Source organism: Oratosquilla oratoria, chromosome 43 (genome assembly GCF_046742065.1).
Source record: "Oratosquilla oratoria isolate Oo_2021 chromosome 43, ASM4674206v1, whole genome shotgun sequence".
Taxonomy (NCBI): domain Eukaryota; kingdom Metazoa; phylum Arthropoda; class Malacostraca; order Stomatopoda; family Squillidae; genus Oratosquilla; species Oratosquilla oratoria.
In genome coordinates, this window is record NC_134819.1 from 12,412,746 (window position 1) to 12,431,273 (window position 18,528).

The following is an 18,528-nucleotide window of genomic DNA, read 5'->3' on the forward strand; positions in this document are numbered from 1 at the left end:
CTGCGTTAAGGGAATCCCAAAAAGGCCCAGAACCGGCTGCCGTAACCGGCCCATTATTGGACTTGAACCGGGTCCATTAAGGAAAACCTGAAAGGGGCCAGAACTGGTCCCTTTGTTGACCATTGACGGCAGCCATAACCGGCCCATTTAAAAGCCTGTGTGCAAACACTGCCGATGCCATTAAGGTTCCAAAACGGTACCGTTACGGAATAACGGCAAGCCTGAATAGGCCCACTTTTGGCTAAGAGGGAAACCAGAAATAAGCATAAAGCGGGCCATTTCGGGCATGTTTACTAGGATAGTACCTATATATAAAGGGGGAAATATAGAAGACCCTAACAACTATAGACCAGTCTCTCTAACAAGTACAATAGCAAAAATTTGTGAAAGAATTATCAAAAGTAGATGGGTAAAATATTTAGAAAAAAATGGCATGCTAAATCCAAGGCAATATGGTTTTAGACAAGGACAATCATGCGTCACCAATTTAATATGTTTCTATTCAAGGCTAATAGATATAATACAAGAAAGAGATGGATGGGCTGATTGTGCATTTCTAGACCTAAAAAAAAGCTTTTGACAAAGTACCACAAGAAATTGCTTAAGAAATTAGAAACTGAAGGGGGAATACAGGGCAATCTGCTTAAATGGATGGGAGACTTTTTGCAAGAAAGAAAAATGAGAGTAGTGATAAGAGACAAACACTCAAAATGGGATGAAGTAATAAGCAGTGTTCCACAAGGAACAGTTCTGGCCCCAATAATGTTTGCTATATACAGTATATTAATTATATGGATGAAGAAATTGAAAGTTATATGAACTTCTTTGCAGATGATGCAAAACTATTAAAAAAAAAAGTGAACACGGAAGAAGATTGTGAGTCACTACAGAGTGATTTAAATAAAGTATGGGAATGGAGTAGGAAGTGGGAGATGGAGTTCAACACTAAAAAGTGTAGTATAATGGAATTTGGAAAAAGCAAAAACAGAATAACAGGATCATATAAATTGGGAGAAGAAGGAATATAAAAAGTAGAAAATGAGAAGGACCTCGGAGTCATTGTTATGAATAATATGTCACCTGAGAAACATATAAATAAGATTTTTGGAGAAACTTATAATTTAATAAGAACAATCAAAGTGGCATTTACATACCTGGATGAAGAAATGGTGAAGAAAATTCTAATCACTCTGATAAGATCAAGATTGGAATATGCTGCAACGATGTGGTCACCAAGTACAAAAAAAATTATAAAAAAACTTGAAAGAATACAAAGAGCAATTACAATTTTTTTTGGCACCAACACTCTCAAAACTATCATATGAAGAGAGACTAGCAAAACTTGAACTACAGACACTAGAGCAAAGAAGAGAGGAGATTTGATAGCTATTTACAGAATCATGAAAGGCATGGAAATTATTGATAGAGAGAATCTGATAAAATGGGATGATAGAAATACAAGAGGACACGGAAAGAAAATCAAGAAAGACAGCTATAGAAGAGATGTGAAAAAGAACAGCTTTCCTCACAGAGTAATAGACAGTTGGAACAAGTTAGATGAGAAAGTGGTGTGTGCAAAAACAATACATGAATTTAAAAATAGTTTAGATAAAATGAGATATGAAGATGGGACACCATGAGCATAGCTCCCCTTCCCGTAAAATACAACTAGGTAAATACACACACACACACGTTGCAACAAATTACTGCACGTTGCTGTTCGTTTGCAATTCACGATTGTGCTGCCTATAATTCACTTACAATAATATATATACTGTATGTGTGTGTGTACACTAGGGAATTTTTAGGTATGTATCATTTTTATAATCCGCTCTGGCAACACTGTTACACCAACGCTCACTCGCTCAATTTAACGGAAAATTCAATTTAGCAGACTGGACCTTGGCTGAATTAGTTCATTAAATCGGGCTTCTACTGTATATCAATGGCTAATAAGAAGACAAGAGGTCATCTTATCAACAGTCTGCCCTTCTTTTGTGAAAAATACATAGAAAAATAACAACCTGAGAGAGAGAGAGAATGAGGAGAAGAGAGGAAGAGAGAGAGAGAGAGAGAGAGAGAGAGAGAGAGAGAGAGAGAGAGAGAGAGAGAGAGAGAGAGAGACAGAGTGGAGAGAGAGAATAGAAAAATAACAACCTGAGAGAGAGAGAGAATGAAGAGAAGAGAGAGAGAGAGAGAGAGAGAGAGAGAGAGAGAGAGAGAGAGAGAGAGGTGAGAGAGAGAGAGAGGTGAGAGAGAGAGAGAGGTGAGAGAGAGAGAGAGGGAGGGAGAGAGAGGGAGAGAGAGAGAGGGAGAGAGAGAGGGAGAGAGAGGGAGGGAGAGAGAGAGAGAGAGAGAGAGAGAGAGAGAGAGAGTGAGAGGAAGAGAGAGAGTGAGAGGAAGCGAGAATGAGAGAGGAAGAGAGAATGAGAGAGGAAGAGGGAATGAGAGAGGAAGAGGGAATGAGAGAGGAAGAGAGAATGAGAGAGAGAGAGAGAGAGAGAGAGAGAGAGAGAGAGAGAGAGAGAGAGAGAGAGAGAGAGTGAGAGGAGTGGGGAAGAGGAGAGAAAAAGAGGAATAGAAAAAGAGGAAGAGAAAAAGAGGAAGAGAAAAAGAGGAAGAGAAAAAGAGGAGAAAAAGAGAGGAGAGAAAAAGAGAAAGAAAAACGAGAAAGAAAAACGAGAAACAAAATAGAGGAATCATAATATCACTGGCACTCCGACCGATAGACACCCTTCTTTCTTCTGGGACCTGACCTTTGGCGCCATCGGGCTTCTTGGGCGCTGCCCAGTGCTGGTGCTGTTGCTGGTGTTGTGGCGACAGCTCCTTCCTCTCGTATAATAGGTGGTGGTGGTGGGCAGAGTCCTTCCTCCACTGGCCCCCACGCCTCGGCATTGTGGGCATCACATCCACCATTATCCCGATCTAAATGTGCTCATTCTGAAACAAAAGAATGAATAGATATGATATAATTTATGCATAAATGCGTCCATGATGGAAATGATTTATGAAATGAATTTTTTTTTTCTTTTTGGCTCGAAGGCCAAGCGCCGGAGCCAGTAGGCCATTCAGCGCATATTTATCTCATATAGATAAAAATTCAAGTAAAACAGTAAAAACAATAAACATTCACAAAAACACATCACAACATACACTCACAAGCACTCATATACACAATCTTAAATTTCATAAAATAAACCGATGTCTTTCAAAAACTTTACAACATTCTTCACATGAGCTTCCTCCCCTAAAATTTGTTTAAAAGATAAATTTGTTAAAAAAAATTGCCCTGCGCTTATTAGAGAATGCAGGGCACTGAATTAAAATGTGTTTTATTGTAAAAACTACTTGGCAAGTGGGACATTGGGGGGCCAGCCTTTCTGCTCCACTTGCCATCAACAATTTATGGGTAATGTAGGAATGGCCAATTCTCAATCTTGTTAGAACAATACTTGACCTTCTGTCCAAAGAAGGACACTTCCAAGGGTTCACCAAGGGGTGAATCTCTTTTAATTTATAACTACCGTCCAGCCTTGTCCACTGTTCTTGCCACTTTTCCATTGTATAATGATGAATTACTTGTTTGAAGTCTGTATGTGGGATCTTTTGGTCTGTTATATGGTTGAGCCTAGTGGCGGCTTTGGCTGCAGCATCGGCCTGTTCATTTCCAGTGATACCCACATGGGACGCAACAAAAGTTTACTTTTATTTTCTTTCTGTTGTTAATGAGAATCAACCAGTCCTGTATTTCTTGGATTAAAAAGTGACGAGGTAATAATGTATTTAGAGAGGATACAATGCTCATGGAGTCTGTGAAAATAACGACGTTCTTATTACCGTATTTTTTGGACCATAAGGCGCGGGCAAAATCCTTAAAATCGGCCAAAATTGGGTGGTGCGCCTTATCGTGAGGTGCGCCTTATGTGTGGCTTCATTGCAAAAAAAATGCCTTGGACAGTGGCGTACTATTTTCACACGTTTTGTAGCTAGCCTGCCGACAGCAACAGTGCATAGGCCTAGCAAAAGTTACAACCAAGTTATAACCAAGATGCATGTATCTTGACAAGAAAATTGCGAAAACTTCGACAGTTTTCGAGTCCATGCCACCGCATTCATTAACGCTATCATGGCTATGACATGATAGCGTCTACAACAAAGACAACCATTCTACATTGGTCTAGTCTCGCTCCACTCTGACTGTAGTCATTTGGGTATTTTTTAAGTTTCGACCATGGGCGCAATATAGCAATAGAAAATTAATTATTAATTATGTAAATTAAAATGTATCAACGTAATATGCAATTTTGTGGGCGGAAAAAAAAACTCGATACAAGCAAGTATATGAACGAAGTCGGTAGCATAGGAACTGTATACCCCGCAAGCTGAGAGAGTGGTTGAAAAGCCCGCCAACGTCTCTCACGACGATGACAACGAGGACGAGCCGGATGACATTTAATTTGCAGGTAACGATTTATTAAACACAGGTTAGGTTAGACGTAGGCATCTATCATAACAAACATGGCGTACCATTCATCCGACAAGACTTCGTTAATTACGAAATCTGTTTTAGTAACTTTTTTCGTTTTTTATTTCCGCTCACAAAATTGCATATTACGTTAATACATTACAATTTACAAAATTAATAATTAATTTTCTAATGCTATATTGCGCCCATGGTCGAAACTAAAAATTTACGTTCATTTGTAATCTTGTATTTTTACGTGAATAGAGAATTCCGGGAATAAAACTGCTAATGCTGGTTTTATTCCCTACAATTCCCGTAACGTGTTTATGTTGTTTTTTAGGGGTATTGGTAGGGCAGACCATCCATGGAGGTGGTCTGATTTCACTGACCAAAATAAAAAAATATATCATTTATTTTTGTAATTTTGCTAAATCCCAAACGATTTTTCTCATTCGACAACGAAAATGATCAGTTCTGAATGCACTCACATAAGCATGATTATCCGATGACGAGACCAGCTGCGCCCTATGGTCAGGTGCGCCTTATGTAAGGACAGGGAAGAGCAAATTACGGGTGCGCCTTATGGTACGAAGCGCCTTATGGTCCGAAAAATACGGTACATGGAACAGAATTAAAAACAAATTTGAGGGCATTGCTGGCTGCCAGCAGTTCAGCAGTAAAAACAGAGCTAAAATGAGGCAACTTTCTCTTTAAAACTGTGCTATCAGATACAACAGCACAACCAACACCATCTTGGGATTTTGATCCATCTGTATAAATAAAAATTGAATCAGCATGTACTGATAAATGTTCTAAAAATTCGCTTTTTAGCTCTACAGCAGTTCTATTTTTCTTGTTTTTAAGAGGACATATTACAGTGGGGCATCGGTTCCAAGGAGGGAATTTGGGAGGCATGATCTCAGCAATTGTATTAGGAACAAGTCCTACCTTCTCTGTCCCAACTTCACATCTCACTTCTAAAGGTTTCGGCAGAGTACTTTTCCTTGGAGCTCTGTCTACCGGCTGCTTTACATATTTGAAGTTTGGATTCTGTTTTGATGTCAAGACATGAGATATATATCTAAGGCTTAATTCCTCCCTGCGAATATAGAGGGGAGGAACTCCTGCGTCCACATACAAGCTATCCACTGGAGATGTTCTATAGGCTCCCGAACAGATCCGCAAAGCCATATTGTGGACTATATCAAGCTTCTTTAATGAAGTTTTACATGCCGATCCATAAATTTGACATCCATAATCCATTTTGCTAAGGCAAAATGTTTGGTAAAGCCTTATTAAAGTTATACGATCTGCTCCCCAGTTGAAACGAGACACTACCTTTAGTATATTAAGTCGCTGTTTAACAGTGTATACAACCTCATTTATGTGATGAGTGACTGTCAACCTTTTGTCCAAAACCAGACCCAAGTATTTTACTTGATCTTCATATGGTAATATGACACCCTCTAAGAATAGTGTTGGTATCTCTTCCTTGCATCTTAGTCTGGAAAACCTTATGGTTTTTGTTTTTTCAGCAGAGAATCTGAAGCCCCTGCTATTAGCCCATGCTGTTGCTTGAATCTTTTGGCCTGTTTCTAATGTTGTCGATTTGCTGCACACAATAGCGAAGTCATCAGCATAAGCCAATCCATGAACTCCTGCGGGAACTTGTTCTAACAAACTATTAATGGCTATGCTGAAGAGTGTAGGACTCAGAACACTTCCTTGGGGAATCCCTTCCTTTTGAAGATATGTAGAAGAAAAAGAAGAGCCCACTCTGACTTTTAGATAATGATCAGACAAGAAATCCTTTAAACAATTGAACATATTACCCCCAATACCCCACTCTGCAACTTGCTTCAGAATGCCTCCCTGCCAGGTAGTATTGTAGGCATTTTTCAAGTAAAAAAACACAGCGATGCTCGAGTTCTGAATTGCAAAGCCATTCTGAATCTCACGAGTGATAAAAAGTAAGGGGTCCAGAGTGCACTTATTTCTTCTAAATCCAAACTGTCTGTTAGATAGCAGATTTTTAGATTCCAAAAACCAAACTAAACGCATATTAACCATTCTTTCATAGATCTTACAAATGCAGCTAGTGAGAGCAATAGGTCTGTAACTATGTGGGTCATGAGAGTCTTTTCCTGCCTTTAAGATTCCTATGATAATTGAAGTCTTCCAAGATTTAGGAGAAGATCCAGAAGACCAAAATTTGTTCAGCTCATTTAAAAGGAATTTCTTCGACAATATGAATAAGTGAGCAACCATGGAATAAAGAATGTCATCCTCTCCAGGAGAGGTTGGGGAGGATAAAGATAAAGCATGATCCATTTCATCCAAGGTGAAAAGGAGATTATATGCCTCCGAGTTCGTATTGGTAGGAGGAATAATCGTGGTCTTGGCTCTAATTCTTCTGAAATCATGTGAATAATGTAGTGGACTTGAAATATCAGCATAATGTCTTCCAAAAGCCTCTGCTACTTCTCTTGTATCTGATATAAAAGAGTCATTTATCTTCAGAATGGGTAAAGGAGATGGAGTAAACTTTCCTTGTAATTTTCCAATCCTATTCCATACTAAGGTAGGGGAAGAGTCATATTTAAATTTGCTAATATATTTAATGAGGGATTCCCTCCTTGCTTTCTTGAAGATTTTCTTCTGCTGTGCTCGAGCTCTTCTGTACGTTATCTTATTGACTAAACAAGGATATCTCCGATATCTCTTATAGCAAGTTCTTGTAATCTTTCTGCTTAAAGCACATTCATCGTTCCACCAGGGGACTACTGGGTGTTGAGGTTTACCAGCTGTCCTAGGAATGGAAGAGAAAGCACCAGAAAGTATCATGTCTACCAGATAATCATATGCATCAGAGTTACTACAAAAATCACTAGTCTTATAATTAATCTCTGTGGATCTCCTAAATAATTCCCAATTAGCCTCTCCTGTCTTCCATTTAGGTAAGCAACAGGAGGGAGTGTTCTTTAAATATTTGATATGGATAGGCCAGTGGTCGCTACCATGTTGATCTTCATCTATTGACCAACTGTAGTCTAATCTTAAGGATGATGAACAAATAGTTAGGTCTATAGCAGAACTTGAGTTGTGAAAGACATCAAACCTAGTTTTGGAACCATCATTCATCAAAATGACATCGTTATTATCAATAAATTCTTCAATTATATTGCCCCAGGGGTCACACCTTGATTCACCCCATAGAGGATGCTTAGCGTTAAAGTCACCCATTAGAATAAAAGGCTCAGGGAGCTGGTCAACCAAAGATTGTAGGTCATTTAACTCATACTGACAGGGGTGGTTATATGTCTACGAGTCGATCTTCAAGTTCAGGTTCCAAATACAAAGAACATAAAGTGATCCATTTAGTGGTAAAGATTTGTACTGCACAAGCCTGCAACACCGAATGTAGCTGGACACTTCTGTGGTTTACAGATTTCTTAACAATGATACCAGTACCTCCATGGGCATGGCCCCCAATCATAGGAGGAGATCTGTAAAATTTATAACTAAGTCCAACATTAGGGGATAAATCGCCAAGCATAGTTTCTTGGAGACAAATAGCAGACACATCATGTTCTTTACAGAGAATCCCAAGCTGCTCTCGATGACAATTAAAAACTTGAATATTCCATTGAATTATGGACATTATACTGTTTTCTTTTTTTTTCTTTTTTTTGGGTCTACTGGTCTGGGAAGAGAAGTCTGCGAGAGTGAGGGTCTACAAGATGGGTTCTTTTCTAATTTCTTTGCTTTCACGGGTGGCATCCTCCTCTCTGACAACGGTTCGACCGACAATGTAGAGTCTGGGTTATTAGTTCCTTTCTTAGATTGCTTATCACGATTTGGGGAAGAAGATGGAGATGAGGGTGGACTGTGGAGTCTTTTACTGCACACAGCTTCAGACTCCATAGCTTTGCTTCTGTGCGCCTCAACTAGTGAGGCACATCAGTCCGTGATCCCTTTATTGGGGAGCCTCCCCAAGTTTGGAAGGTTGGCTGATTGAGAGGAGGCTTTATTAGAGGAACCCTGTGGGGTTTCAGCAATGGGAACTTTAGGTGCCCCTCTAGATGGGGCAGGAGACATTCCCTCAACTGGGGATGGGAGAACCTCTGCAGAGGAGGGTTGAGGAGTACTACAATTTCCAAGTTGTGGAGCAGAACGATTAGGTCTAGTAGTGACTCTTTCACGTTGAGGCTTGGGTTCAGCATTTGGTTGATCCTCATTGCTTCTGTGCACCTCTACTGAGTGAGGCACACTAGTCAGCAATCCCTCTACTGGGGAGTCCTCCAGGTCTGGAAGAGAGATTGCCTGAGAGGAGGCTTCATTAGAAGAAGCCTGTGAGGTTCTAACAATAGAAACCTTAGGTGCCCCTCCAGATGGGGCAGGGGACACCCCTTCAACAAGGGGTGAGGAAACCTCCGCACAGGAGGGTTCAGAAGTATTAGAAATTCCTAGTTGAGAAGAAGAAAGACGGTTAGATTTCATAGTAACAATTTTACACTGAGGCTTGGGTTCAGTGTTAACAGAAGAATTCATATTTGCATTTTTATTTCTATTGGGTTCTACAGTTGGCTGATCCACTTTACTATTTGTTTTAACAACATCACTGTATCTTTTGGAAATACTTAATAGTCTTTTAGCATGTCCTACACTTATATGTTCTGCATGAGCTTTTAGTAGTATTTCCTGTTCCTTCTTATAAATTACACAGTTCTTATCTCTGGCATCATGCTCTTCTTTACAATTTATACAAACTGTTGGGCAGGAACAATCCCCATGTTCAGGCTGAGCACATATCATAGTTTGTCCCTTGCACATCTGCGGGAAGGATGGCCAAAACCATAGCACTTAAAGCACTGAAGGGGACGGGGCTTAAACTGCTTCACATAAACAATCTCTTTTTCTATCTCTACATAATGAGGTAGATCTTCACCACAAAAACTTAGGATAATCATAGAAGAACGAGGGATTTTAGCAACCTTCCAAACATTAGTTGGGCACATTTCTAAAATTTCTTCTTCCTCAAAGTCATACAGATCTCTATTAAAAATTACCCCTTTGGCATAACTAAAGGTATAGTGGGGTTTAACTTCCTTAATGTCGGATTTCTGTTTCAAGTTAAGTACCATGGCAGCTTGTTCATAAGATTTTACATGAATTAAGAAGGAATTTCTTCCAAATTGTGATACCTGCGAGTTAGTCAAATTACCAGAGCCAAGGTGACTCTTCAAGAATCTTCTAAAGTCGAACAAGTTAGCACATTCCTTTGCAAGAGTGATAAGCCACTTAGCTGGATTGGGAGGCCTCTGCACACTTTCCTTCCTTTCCTCTACCGGGTTTTCTGGATAAAAGATATCCAGGTTAGGTGGCACTCTAGCAACAAGTTGGGCCGAAGATTCATTTTCATTGCAATTACAGTGTATTATAATCCAACCAGGCAGCAGCTGCATTCTGATTAGAAAGAAATGAGATCCAGACTAGCCAAGCTTTAAAGTTGTCAGTTAGTTTAACCCTGATCTCTTTAATTGGTCCAAATTTATGGAACTTTTCACAAAGTCTGTATAAGTCTTATCAAGAGAGACATATTTTAGATGCAAGATTCTATGACTATTAGGGGCAGTATTTGAGCTATTTATTGGTTTCTGAGTATCTAAAGATTTATTCATCACTTCAGAATCCGTCCTAATTGTAAGTTTCTGGGCTACAGAATTATCTGTCAATGAAGTCTTAGTATTTTTACCAAAGTCCTTTTTCAAGCCAGAGTCATCAACTGGGGGTTTTACTTTTGCTGAGTCAATAGCATCAACATTAGGACTGGCAATATTAGGAGAGGGATCGGGGGGTTTAGGAGGAGGATCAGGTAGTGGTGGAGGTTTAGAATATTCAGTTTGAACAGCCGCCATGATCGTGTATATCTATGAGGCCACATCATATATTAGGAAAGAAAGATAAATGCATAGAAGATAATGCAGTTGCCTGATGCCGCAAGCAATAAAAGAAAAGTCTCTGCAGAGTCGGGAAGTTCCAGAAATGACTATTTACACATGCAGGGCATCGGAGGTGAGTTAGAGACTTTGTCAAACCGGAAGTTTGTCCTCTTTTGTTTTGTCCCATTTAGGATGGGTCCGACGTAGTCACTCTGCATGTGTACTGGATAGGTAGAAAGGAAGTCGGCAGCCTAGTACCTACCTCACAAACATGCATTCCCCAGTCGGTGGGCTTTCGGCCCTCGCAGGGAGTAGTGACCTCGCGGTATACATCCCCACTTGACTGGGTTCAGACATGTAGCTTGGGAGGCACCAAGATACCAGAACCTTCCTTAACAAGTATTAGAGAAAGATGGTGAAAAAGGAGAGTAGGGTAGCAAATATGAAGGGTAGGGATAGGGGAATTCACAAAGGAAAAGGGTGAGGGACCCCCTATCTATTCACTACCCCCCCCCCAAAAAAAAAAAAAAAAAATTGGCTCAGTTTTCGTCTGGTAGCTTAGGGCTGACCTCTCCAGTATGGTTGCACCTGGCTGGCACAGCTCAGCCCGTCCTTGCTACACGGAAGCCCCCCACTACATCAAAGTACTGGGCCTCGAGGGGGGGGGGGTCCATGATGGAAAGGGAAGGAGTAAAATGGAAGTAAATTACTGGGACACGGGGGGAGTAGGAATGAAAATGGAATAGGAAAGGGACGATCACGAAAAAGTCTAAAAGGAGGACGAGGAGAACTAAGAGGAAGAGGAGGGCGATGAAGACGAGGCCGAAGTGGAGGACAATGACGAGAAGGACGATGAGGACAGGTCCGAGGTTGAGGGCAAAAACGAGGAGGACGAGGAGGACGAGGAGGACGAGGAGGACGTGGAGGACGAGGTCTAGGAGGAAGACGTGGGTGAGGACGTAAAGGGGAACAAGGAGGGAAAGGAGAACGAAGGAGACGACAACGAGAAGGACGAGGAGAGCGACAAGGGCAAAGAAGAGGAAGACGTCGAGGAGGACGAAGACGAAGAGTAGGGCGACGAAAATGAAGAGGAGAACAAAGATGAGGACGGAAAGGAAGAGGGAGAGGAGGAGGGCAAGTAGGGCGACAAAGTGGACGAGGAGAACGAGGAAAAGGAGGAGGAAAAGGAAGAGAAGGAAATAGAGGAGAACTCTGAACACGAGGAGGCCAATGAGGAAAACTAGGAAGAAAAGGGCAAGGTAGAGGACGAAAAGTAAGAGGAGGAAGAGGAGGAAGAAGACGAGGAGGAAGAAGACGAGGAGGAAGAAGACGAGGAAGAGGAAAAGGAGGAGCAGGACGAGGTGGGTGGTGGTGGAGGACGGGGAAGAGGATGACATGGACGATGACGAGGAGGGGGAGGATAAGGAAGACGAGGACGAGGAGGAGGACGAGGAAGAGGACGAGAAGGAAGAGGAGGAGGAGGAAGACTATGAAGAAAAGCTGGTGGGCAAGGAGAAGGACAAAGAGAGGTAGGACAAAGAGGAGCAGGTGGAAGAGGAGAAGAAAGACGAAGAGGAGGAAAATGAATGGGAAAAGGAGGGCGAGGAAGAGATGGAGGAAGAAGAGAAAAAAGCGAAGAAGAAAAGAAAGAGGAAGAGGAGGACAAAGAAGAGGAGGACGACGAAGGGGTGAAGGAGGACGAAGGTGAGGAGGAGAAAGAATGTGAGGAAAACGAAGAGGAGGACGAAGAAGAAGAGGAGGAGGAGTAGGACGAGGAGGACGAGGAGAGGAGAGTGAAGGAGGGGCAGAAGAGGGCAAAGAAGCGGAGGACGAAGAGGAAGCGAAAGACTAAGAGAAGATGTTGACAAAGGAGGGGAGGGAGGAAACGGAGGTTGACGAAGAGGATAGGGAAGAAGAAGGGAGGAGGACCAAGAAGAGAGGAGGATGGGAGGATGGGTGGAAGAGGACGAGAAAGCGGGAGACGACGTGGAAGCGGAAGACAAGATATAGAGAGAGGAGGAATAGGAGGAAGAGGAGGAAGAGAAGGAGAAGGAGGAGGGGAGGAGGAGAGGTGGAAGAGTAGGAGAGGGAGGAAGAGACTGGGAGGAGGTGGAGGAGGAGAACAGGGAGGAGGGGTTGATGATGAGGAGGAGGAAAGGGATGAGGGGGCGAAGGAGAGGGAGGAGGAGGGAAGGGAGGAAAAGGAGAGGGAGGAGGAGGAAGAGGAGAGGAAGGAGGAAGAGGAGGATAGGGAGGAGGAAAGGTAGAAGGAAAGGGAGGAAGAAAAATAGGAGGAAAGGGAAGGGGAAAGGGAGGAGGAAAGGTAGGAGAGGGAGGAGGAGGAGGGAAAGGAGGAAGAGGGGGTGGAGGAGGAGGAGAGGGAAAGACGATAATGTGGATGATTATGAGGAGAAAGAGGAGGAGAAGGCAGACGAAGCGGAGGACGAGAACGAGGAGGAAGAGGACGAGAACGAGGAGGAAGAGGACGAGAACGAGGAGGAAGAGGACGAGAACGAGGAGGAAGAGGACGAGAAGGGTGAGACACCAACACAAATACTGTATTTCAAAATGGAGTTGTGTGAAATTTGATTGCGATTTGGTGATTTGCCGAGTGTTGTTCTCAACGTCTTCAACACATGTTTACCATTGCTGATCGAAGGACTGAATAGTTTGTTAATGGCAGTAGAAAGAAGGCAACGGAAGGAATGAATGCCGCTTTTCCAGCCACCTTGTCAGTTCGTTCATTATCGAGGTTGCCTACATGATGTGGTGTCTGGCAGGATGCAGATTTGAAACAGGGGGAGATTTGGATGATCCATGAATGCATTTTGTGGCTCATTGGGTGATGGGACTGCAGGCTATTTGGTGAATATGATTGGGTTACAAAGGATAAGGGGGTGGAGTGGGGAGTTCTGGATATTATATAGGGCAGAGAGAATGGCGAAGAGTTCACTGGTGAGGGGGAAGGAACCTTGTTTTGGTTGGAACCACTGCTGCGTGATCCACTCCGCTATTAGAGCGGGAGACACCTGTTGCATGAGCAGATAGGCGAGAGAGGAACTTGTCGGATTTTTTTTTTTTTTTTTTTTTTAAGTGGTTCAGGTGAGACAGAGTTGTACTGAAGGAAGTAGCCAGTGTTCGGTCCTGCAGTGTTGTAGAGGATACTTTATCAGCAATTTCCAGTGAAGACAGTGTCTGCCATTTTTATCGAGTACATGGGCAGTGAGTTCTTGTTAAATTCTTTCTGGGCTGTAAATTTTTACTAGTGTGGGAGACTGGGCTGGTAGGGGTGCTCTTGATATGGTAAAGATACTTCAATCAGGTCGAGGTACGACGGTTGTCCTCGGGATGTCCGCTTTCTGTGTAAAGTTTTTACCGTAAGAAGCACTTGTAACTGAGGCATGGGCCAACTACGGGTTCTATGGAGGAGTGGGAAGCATCTGCAGTCTAGTTTGCTCTGTAAGAGAACCTGGTACAGATTCCAGAGTGAATGTCACTGCTCTCCAACTTGTATGGGAGAATATTTTTACATCCCAATCTTGAAGGCATGATGCCTTTTGTTCAGGAGTTCCCAACCGGTGGGTCGCGGTCACAAACGTTCTAGAAGTTGCAAGGGATAATGTCGATTTCAACTCGTCAATTAGTTTTTGTGCTCGTACATATATATACTGCCTTTGCTTCAATGAAAAAAAAAAAAAAAAAAAAAAAAGCGGTCCAATGTCATTCGATGACACTGTATGCGTGCCTGTTAGAGCAAGTCCCTATGTGTATGTGCGTCTGTACTAGGGAAATAGGCAAGAATTGGTTTACTATTAGGGTGGTCGATGAATGGAATAAACTTAACCATGTAGTAAGCGCTGAAACTGTCAGTCGTTTTAAAAAACGATTAGACAACTTTATGGATGGGGATGACAGGTGGTGATGGAAACGGAGCTGCCTAGTGTAGGCTTTATGGTCTCTTGCAGTCTCCTTTATTCTTATGTATGCTTGAGTGCCTGTTCAGCTGTGCTTCAGTGTGTGTGTTCAGTCAGTGCTGTAGCGCGTTCGGTGTGTGTGCGCGCGCTCGCTGTCGACACGTGACTCACTCCCCATAATTGATTGGCCGATGAAGAATCGCGTGACTGGGATGCGGAGCCTCAGGAAATGCGCGGGGCATAAGGCAGCAATAAGTTGTGGTGATTGCGTCGTGAGTCTCATCGGTTATTAGTGCAGCACAGTCGAGTTGTGTTTAGCAGGCATGTTTGATGTTGTGGTGGTATGAGATTTTGTTTGAAAGCATATTTTTATTGCTATCCTGTCTTTTGAATTCTTAGTGATGCATTCTATTCACAGACTTGAGTCCATGGCTAAACGGCCCAGATACTCAGAATGCTACTTCAACATTAGCTTCACAATACTCGCCAACGACGCAGCGAGAAACCAGTGTGTTTGTGCCATGCTGTCCTGAGTGCAGAGTCAATAAAACCATCAAAACTCAAGCGAGCGTCATCTCGAGACGAAACATCCAGAACATCCAAAGATTTAGATTTCTTTAAACGGCATGAATGGTCCCTCAAAAGTCAGACTAGTTGCCGGTGGGGCCATTCCAGCAGCAGTGTAGCGGTAGTGCAGGCCTCGTTTGTGACGCACTGGAGATTCCGAAACAAAAAATGCCTCGCACGATTGGAGAAACTCTTATCAAACCCTGTATGTTGAAAGCAGTAAATCTTATCCTTGGGGCAGCCAGTGCAAAGAAGATGAAGCAAGTAGCCCTATCAAAAAATATCATACAGACGCGCATTTATAAAATGTCTAAGGATATGAAGGAGCAGGTTCTGACCGAAATCATAGCCTCTCCTTTGTTCTCCTTTCAACTCGACGAGTCAACGGATGCGAGATCATGTTCTCAGTTGTTTGTCTTCGTGAGATACATTCATTCAGGTAACATTAAAGACGAATTCTTGTTCTGCAATGAACTTGAAACCACAACAAACCTGATGATTTGATGGATTTTTTTTTTTTTTTCAATGAGGAAGGTCTTTTATGGGAAAACGTGTATGGCGTTTGCACGGATGGAGCACCAGGTCTGAATTCCAATCGAGAGTAAAGAGGTTAGCGCCTCAACCCAAGGGCATTCCGCTGCCTGATCCACAGATATGCTCTCGCCAGTAGGCCTAAGACTCTCCCTGTCTCTCTGCAGGAAGTGCTTGATTCTGTAATCAAAATTATGAATTATGTAGACTACAGCACACAACACTATTTAAAGAACTGTGCAAAGACATGAATGCTGACCACGAAGTCCTTTTCTACACGGCAGTACGTTGGTTATCAAGAGGAAACGTTGTTAATCGTGTCTTTGAGATGAAACATGAAATCAAGTTATTCCTGGAGGTTCAAGAAAAGAGATATCTTGTGACTCACTTTGAAGATGAAGCATGGAATTTTAAAAGGGTTCCGTACCTTGCCGACATTTTCGAACCGAATTAAACTAAATTTGAAGCTTCGAGGAAGGGAAACGCATATTCTCCTTTTTCAAGGCAGTCTCCGGGCTTTTGTTTCCAGAGTGGAGAACTGGCGTATGAAAACCAATCTTGGAAATATTATGTTCGAAAAACTTTACAGTGATGGATGAGTCCTAGGTCCAATTGGATCAGTTCCTCAACAGTGGCGATTCTAGGGGCCAGTTTTTCAGCTGGCCCCCAGGTTGCCCCCTCCCCCGTTTTTTTATATCCTATTTTAAATCACACACACACATATGTATATATAGAGCTCTCCTCCAGGAGGGAAATAGCTGTCGATCACGAGTCCAACACGTGATCCAAAGACCAAGACCAAGTGAATACACAAGTGAATATACACACACACACACACACCTTGGTATATACTACTGCGGTACCGACCGCGTCATGGCGTCACACCCAGTGGCGTTTTTTGGGTGGGGGGGGGGCATGCCCCCCCCCCCGTTTTTCAGCTGGCCCTCCCACTTTCATAGTCCTAGAATCGCCACTGTTCCTCAAGGATAAGATTACTGAACATCTTCAGTCTACAGGCGGAGTTCGAGCGACTTTTCCCTGAGCTAACAGTGGAACAGGAGACCCTGGTAAGGAACCCATTTTGCACTGCACTTAATGCATCCAGCATCCCAGATGATATATCCAAGATGAATTTCTGGAGCTAAGGAACGACTCTTCAGCTCGTTATATCTTCAAGGTGAAATCGGTGACTCAGTTCTGGTGCGCTATGTACTAGTCATACTCCAAAGTCAGCATGACAGCCCTACGTGTCCTGGTTCCATTTGTTTCTACCTACATGTGTGAAGCAAGGTTTTCAACTCTTGCTAATATAAAAACGTAGAACAGGAACAGATTGGATGTCGGGGATGGCATGAGACTGGCTCTAACAAACGCTCGACCACGAATTCCAAGGCTTACTCCTCAAATTAATCATCAGGTATCCCACAAGGTGGGTTTGATAGCCAAGAGTTAAGATTTTATCAATCTAGTTTGCCAATAAATAATTACATAATTATTGAATTATTTCTTAAATGTACCTTTCTTTCTCTCTCCTTAACAAAATTAAAGTGCAAATCAAGCTACTGATAGTAGTGGTTGATTGATTTATGAATTTTTTGGCTTGAAGGCCAAGCGTCGGAGCCGGTAGGCCATTCAGCGCACTGATAGTGGGGTCGCGTGGGTTTCAAGTTTTGGGATAAGGTGTCGCGGGTGCAAAAACGTTGGGAACCACTGCTTTAGTTGTTTTATGTAGGGAGTTCACTTCAAACTGCTGTCAAGGATGGGGCACAGATAGCGATTAGTGATGGAGTATCTCTGCAGCTCTATCTGCCAGTTTTCTTTCCTAACCCTCGTCTCCACTCACCTCCACATTTCTCACTTCATCCATTCTTGTAACCCCCACAATACTTCGTAAATACTTCAATTCACACGAATTTAGGCCCCTCCCTTCTACCTCCTTATTCCATAGTTCCTGCCTCATACAATGTCATGTTGCCTTTGCGTTCATCATGATACTCTCCATCAATCCCCTCCAGACATTTGGTTCCCTCAAGGCCCATCCGGACGATCGAGCACAGCTCGACGGGCACTTCCCCACAAACGAGCAAAGCCCACAAGCACAACCTGTAGTGTCGTCCACACGGTGCCGCCGAGCTGGCTTCGCAGTCTAACCCGGGCACAGCCAGAGTTTGTGGTCGTTCAGGTAGGACCTGCAAACTATGTGCGGTACGATAACTACCAGTATGGCGGCCGACAAAGTTCTATTAAATGTAGAATATGAGGTCTCTAACACTGATCCATAGCGGGAGCAGAGACAGACATGCCTGCCAAACACTAGAGTGATCAATGACAACCTTTGCCCCTTGCCTCCATAGGAAGCCTCGTGAGTCTCTTTTTTCTCTCCCCTCACAAGTAGTGTTCCGCGGTTTACCCACTACTCTCCATGTGGATTTTATGCCTGTTGGGGATCTGCTTCACAGGTGTCTGAAAAAGGAGGGAGGTACTGGCGCGCAGCTCTTTAGGGGCAAAATGCGGGGGGGGGGGGTGCTATACTGTACAGGTGTGGGTATCAAGGTGCTCGGCAAATGCGATCCTGTGTCGGTCTGGGGTGCTTGTACGTACGTGTGTGTATTCACCTTGGTCTATGGATCGCGTGTTGGACTCGTGATCGACAGCTATTTCCCTCCCGGAAGAGAGCTCAGAGCTCGTATGACCGATCTATGGGTAATGCTATGATCTTACACACACACCCAACTCCCCGCCCCCGAGAGTCGGAGTAACGACCCGAAGCGCAGCGATACCGAAATAATTTCGGCCTTGGGCAGGATTCGAACCAAGTACTGCCGCACCTCCGTACTGGCAGTCCAGTACTCTATCAACCGCGCCACCGAGTCGTGTGTGTGTGTGTGTGTGTGTGTGTGTGTGTGTGTGTGTGTGTGTGTGTGTGTGTGTGCGCGCGCGCATGTATGAGTGCATGTGTATGCGAGCCGCATACCTAGATGGCCGAAATGAACGTTCACGAATTGTTGACAGCAGTCCTTGACGGGTCCCGCGGGGCAGTCTCGGGTTTGATATATGGTAATCCCAGCCATATACAATCCTCCAATGGCATTATGCATCAAAGACGTCA

At 43.3% G+C, this 18,528-nt stretch overlaps 1 protein-coding gene across 2 annotated transcripts in view; it reads right to left on the reverse strand.

The window, feature by feature from the left end:
* The window catches only part of mino (glycerol-3-phosphate acyltransferase mino), a 274,254-nt gene that overhangs the window by 254,197 nt on the left and 1,529 nt on the right, over nucleotides 1-18,528 (reverse strand). The window contains exon 2 of one of the 2 annotated variants that reach the window (XM_076180071.1): nucleotides 2,757-2,940. In XM_076180071.1, the coding sequence (XP_076036186.1) occupies nucleotides 2,757-2,916 (160 nt within the window). In that variant the 5' untranslated portion in view covers nucleotides 2,917-2,940. Of the gene's footprint in view, nucleotides 1-2,756; nucleotides 2,941-18,528 lie in introns of those variants that run through there. The other variant, XM_076180079.1, reaches the window with a different exon arrangement.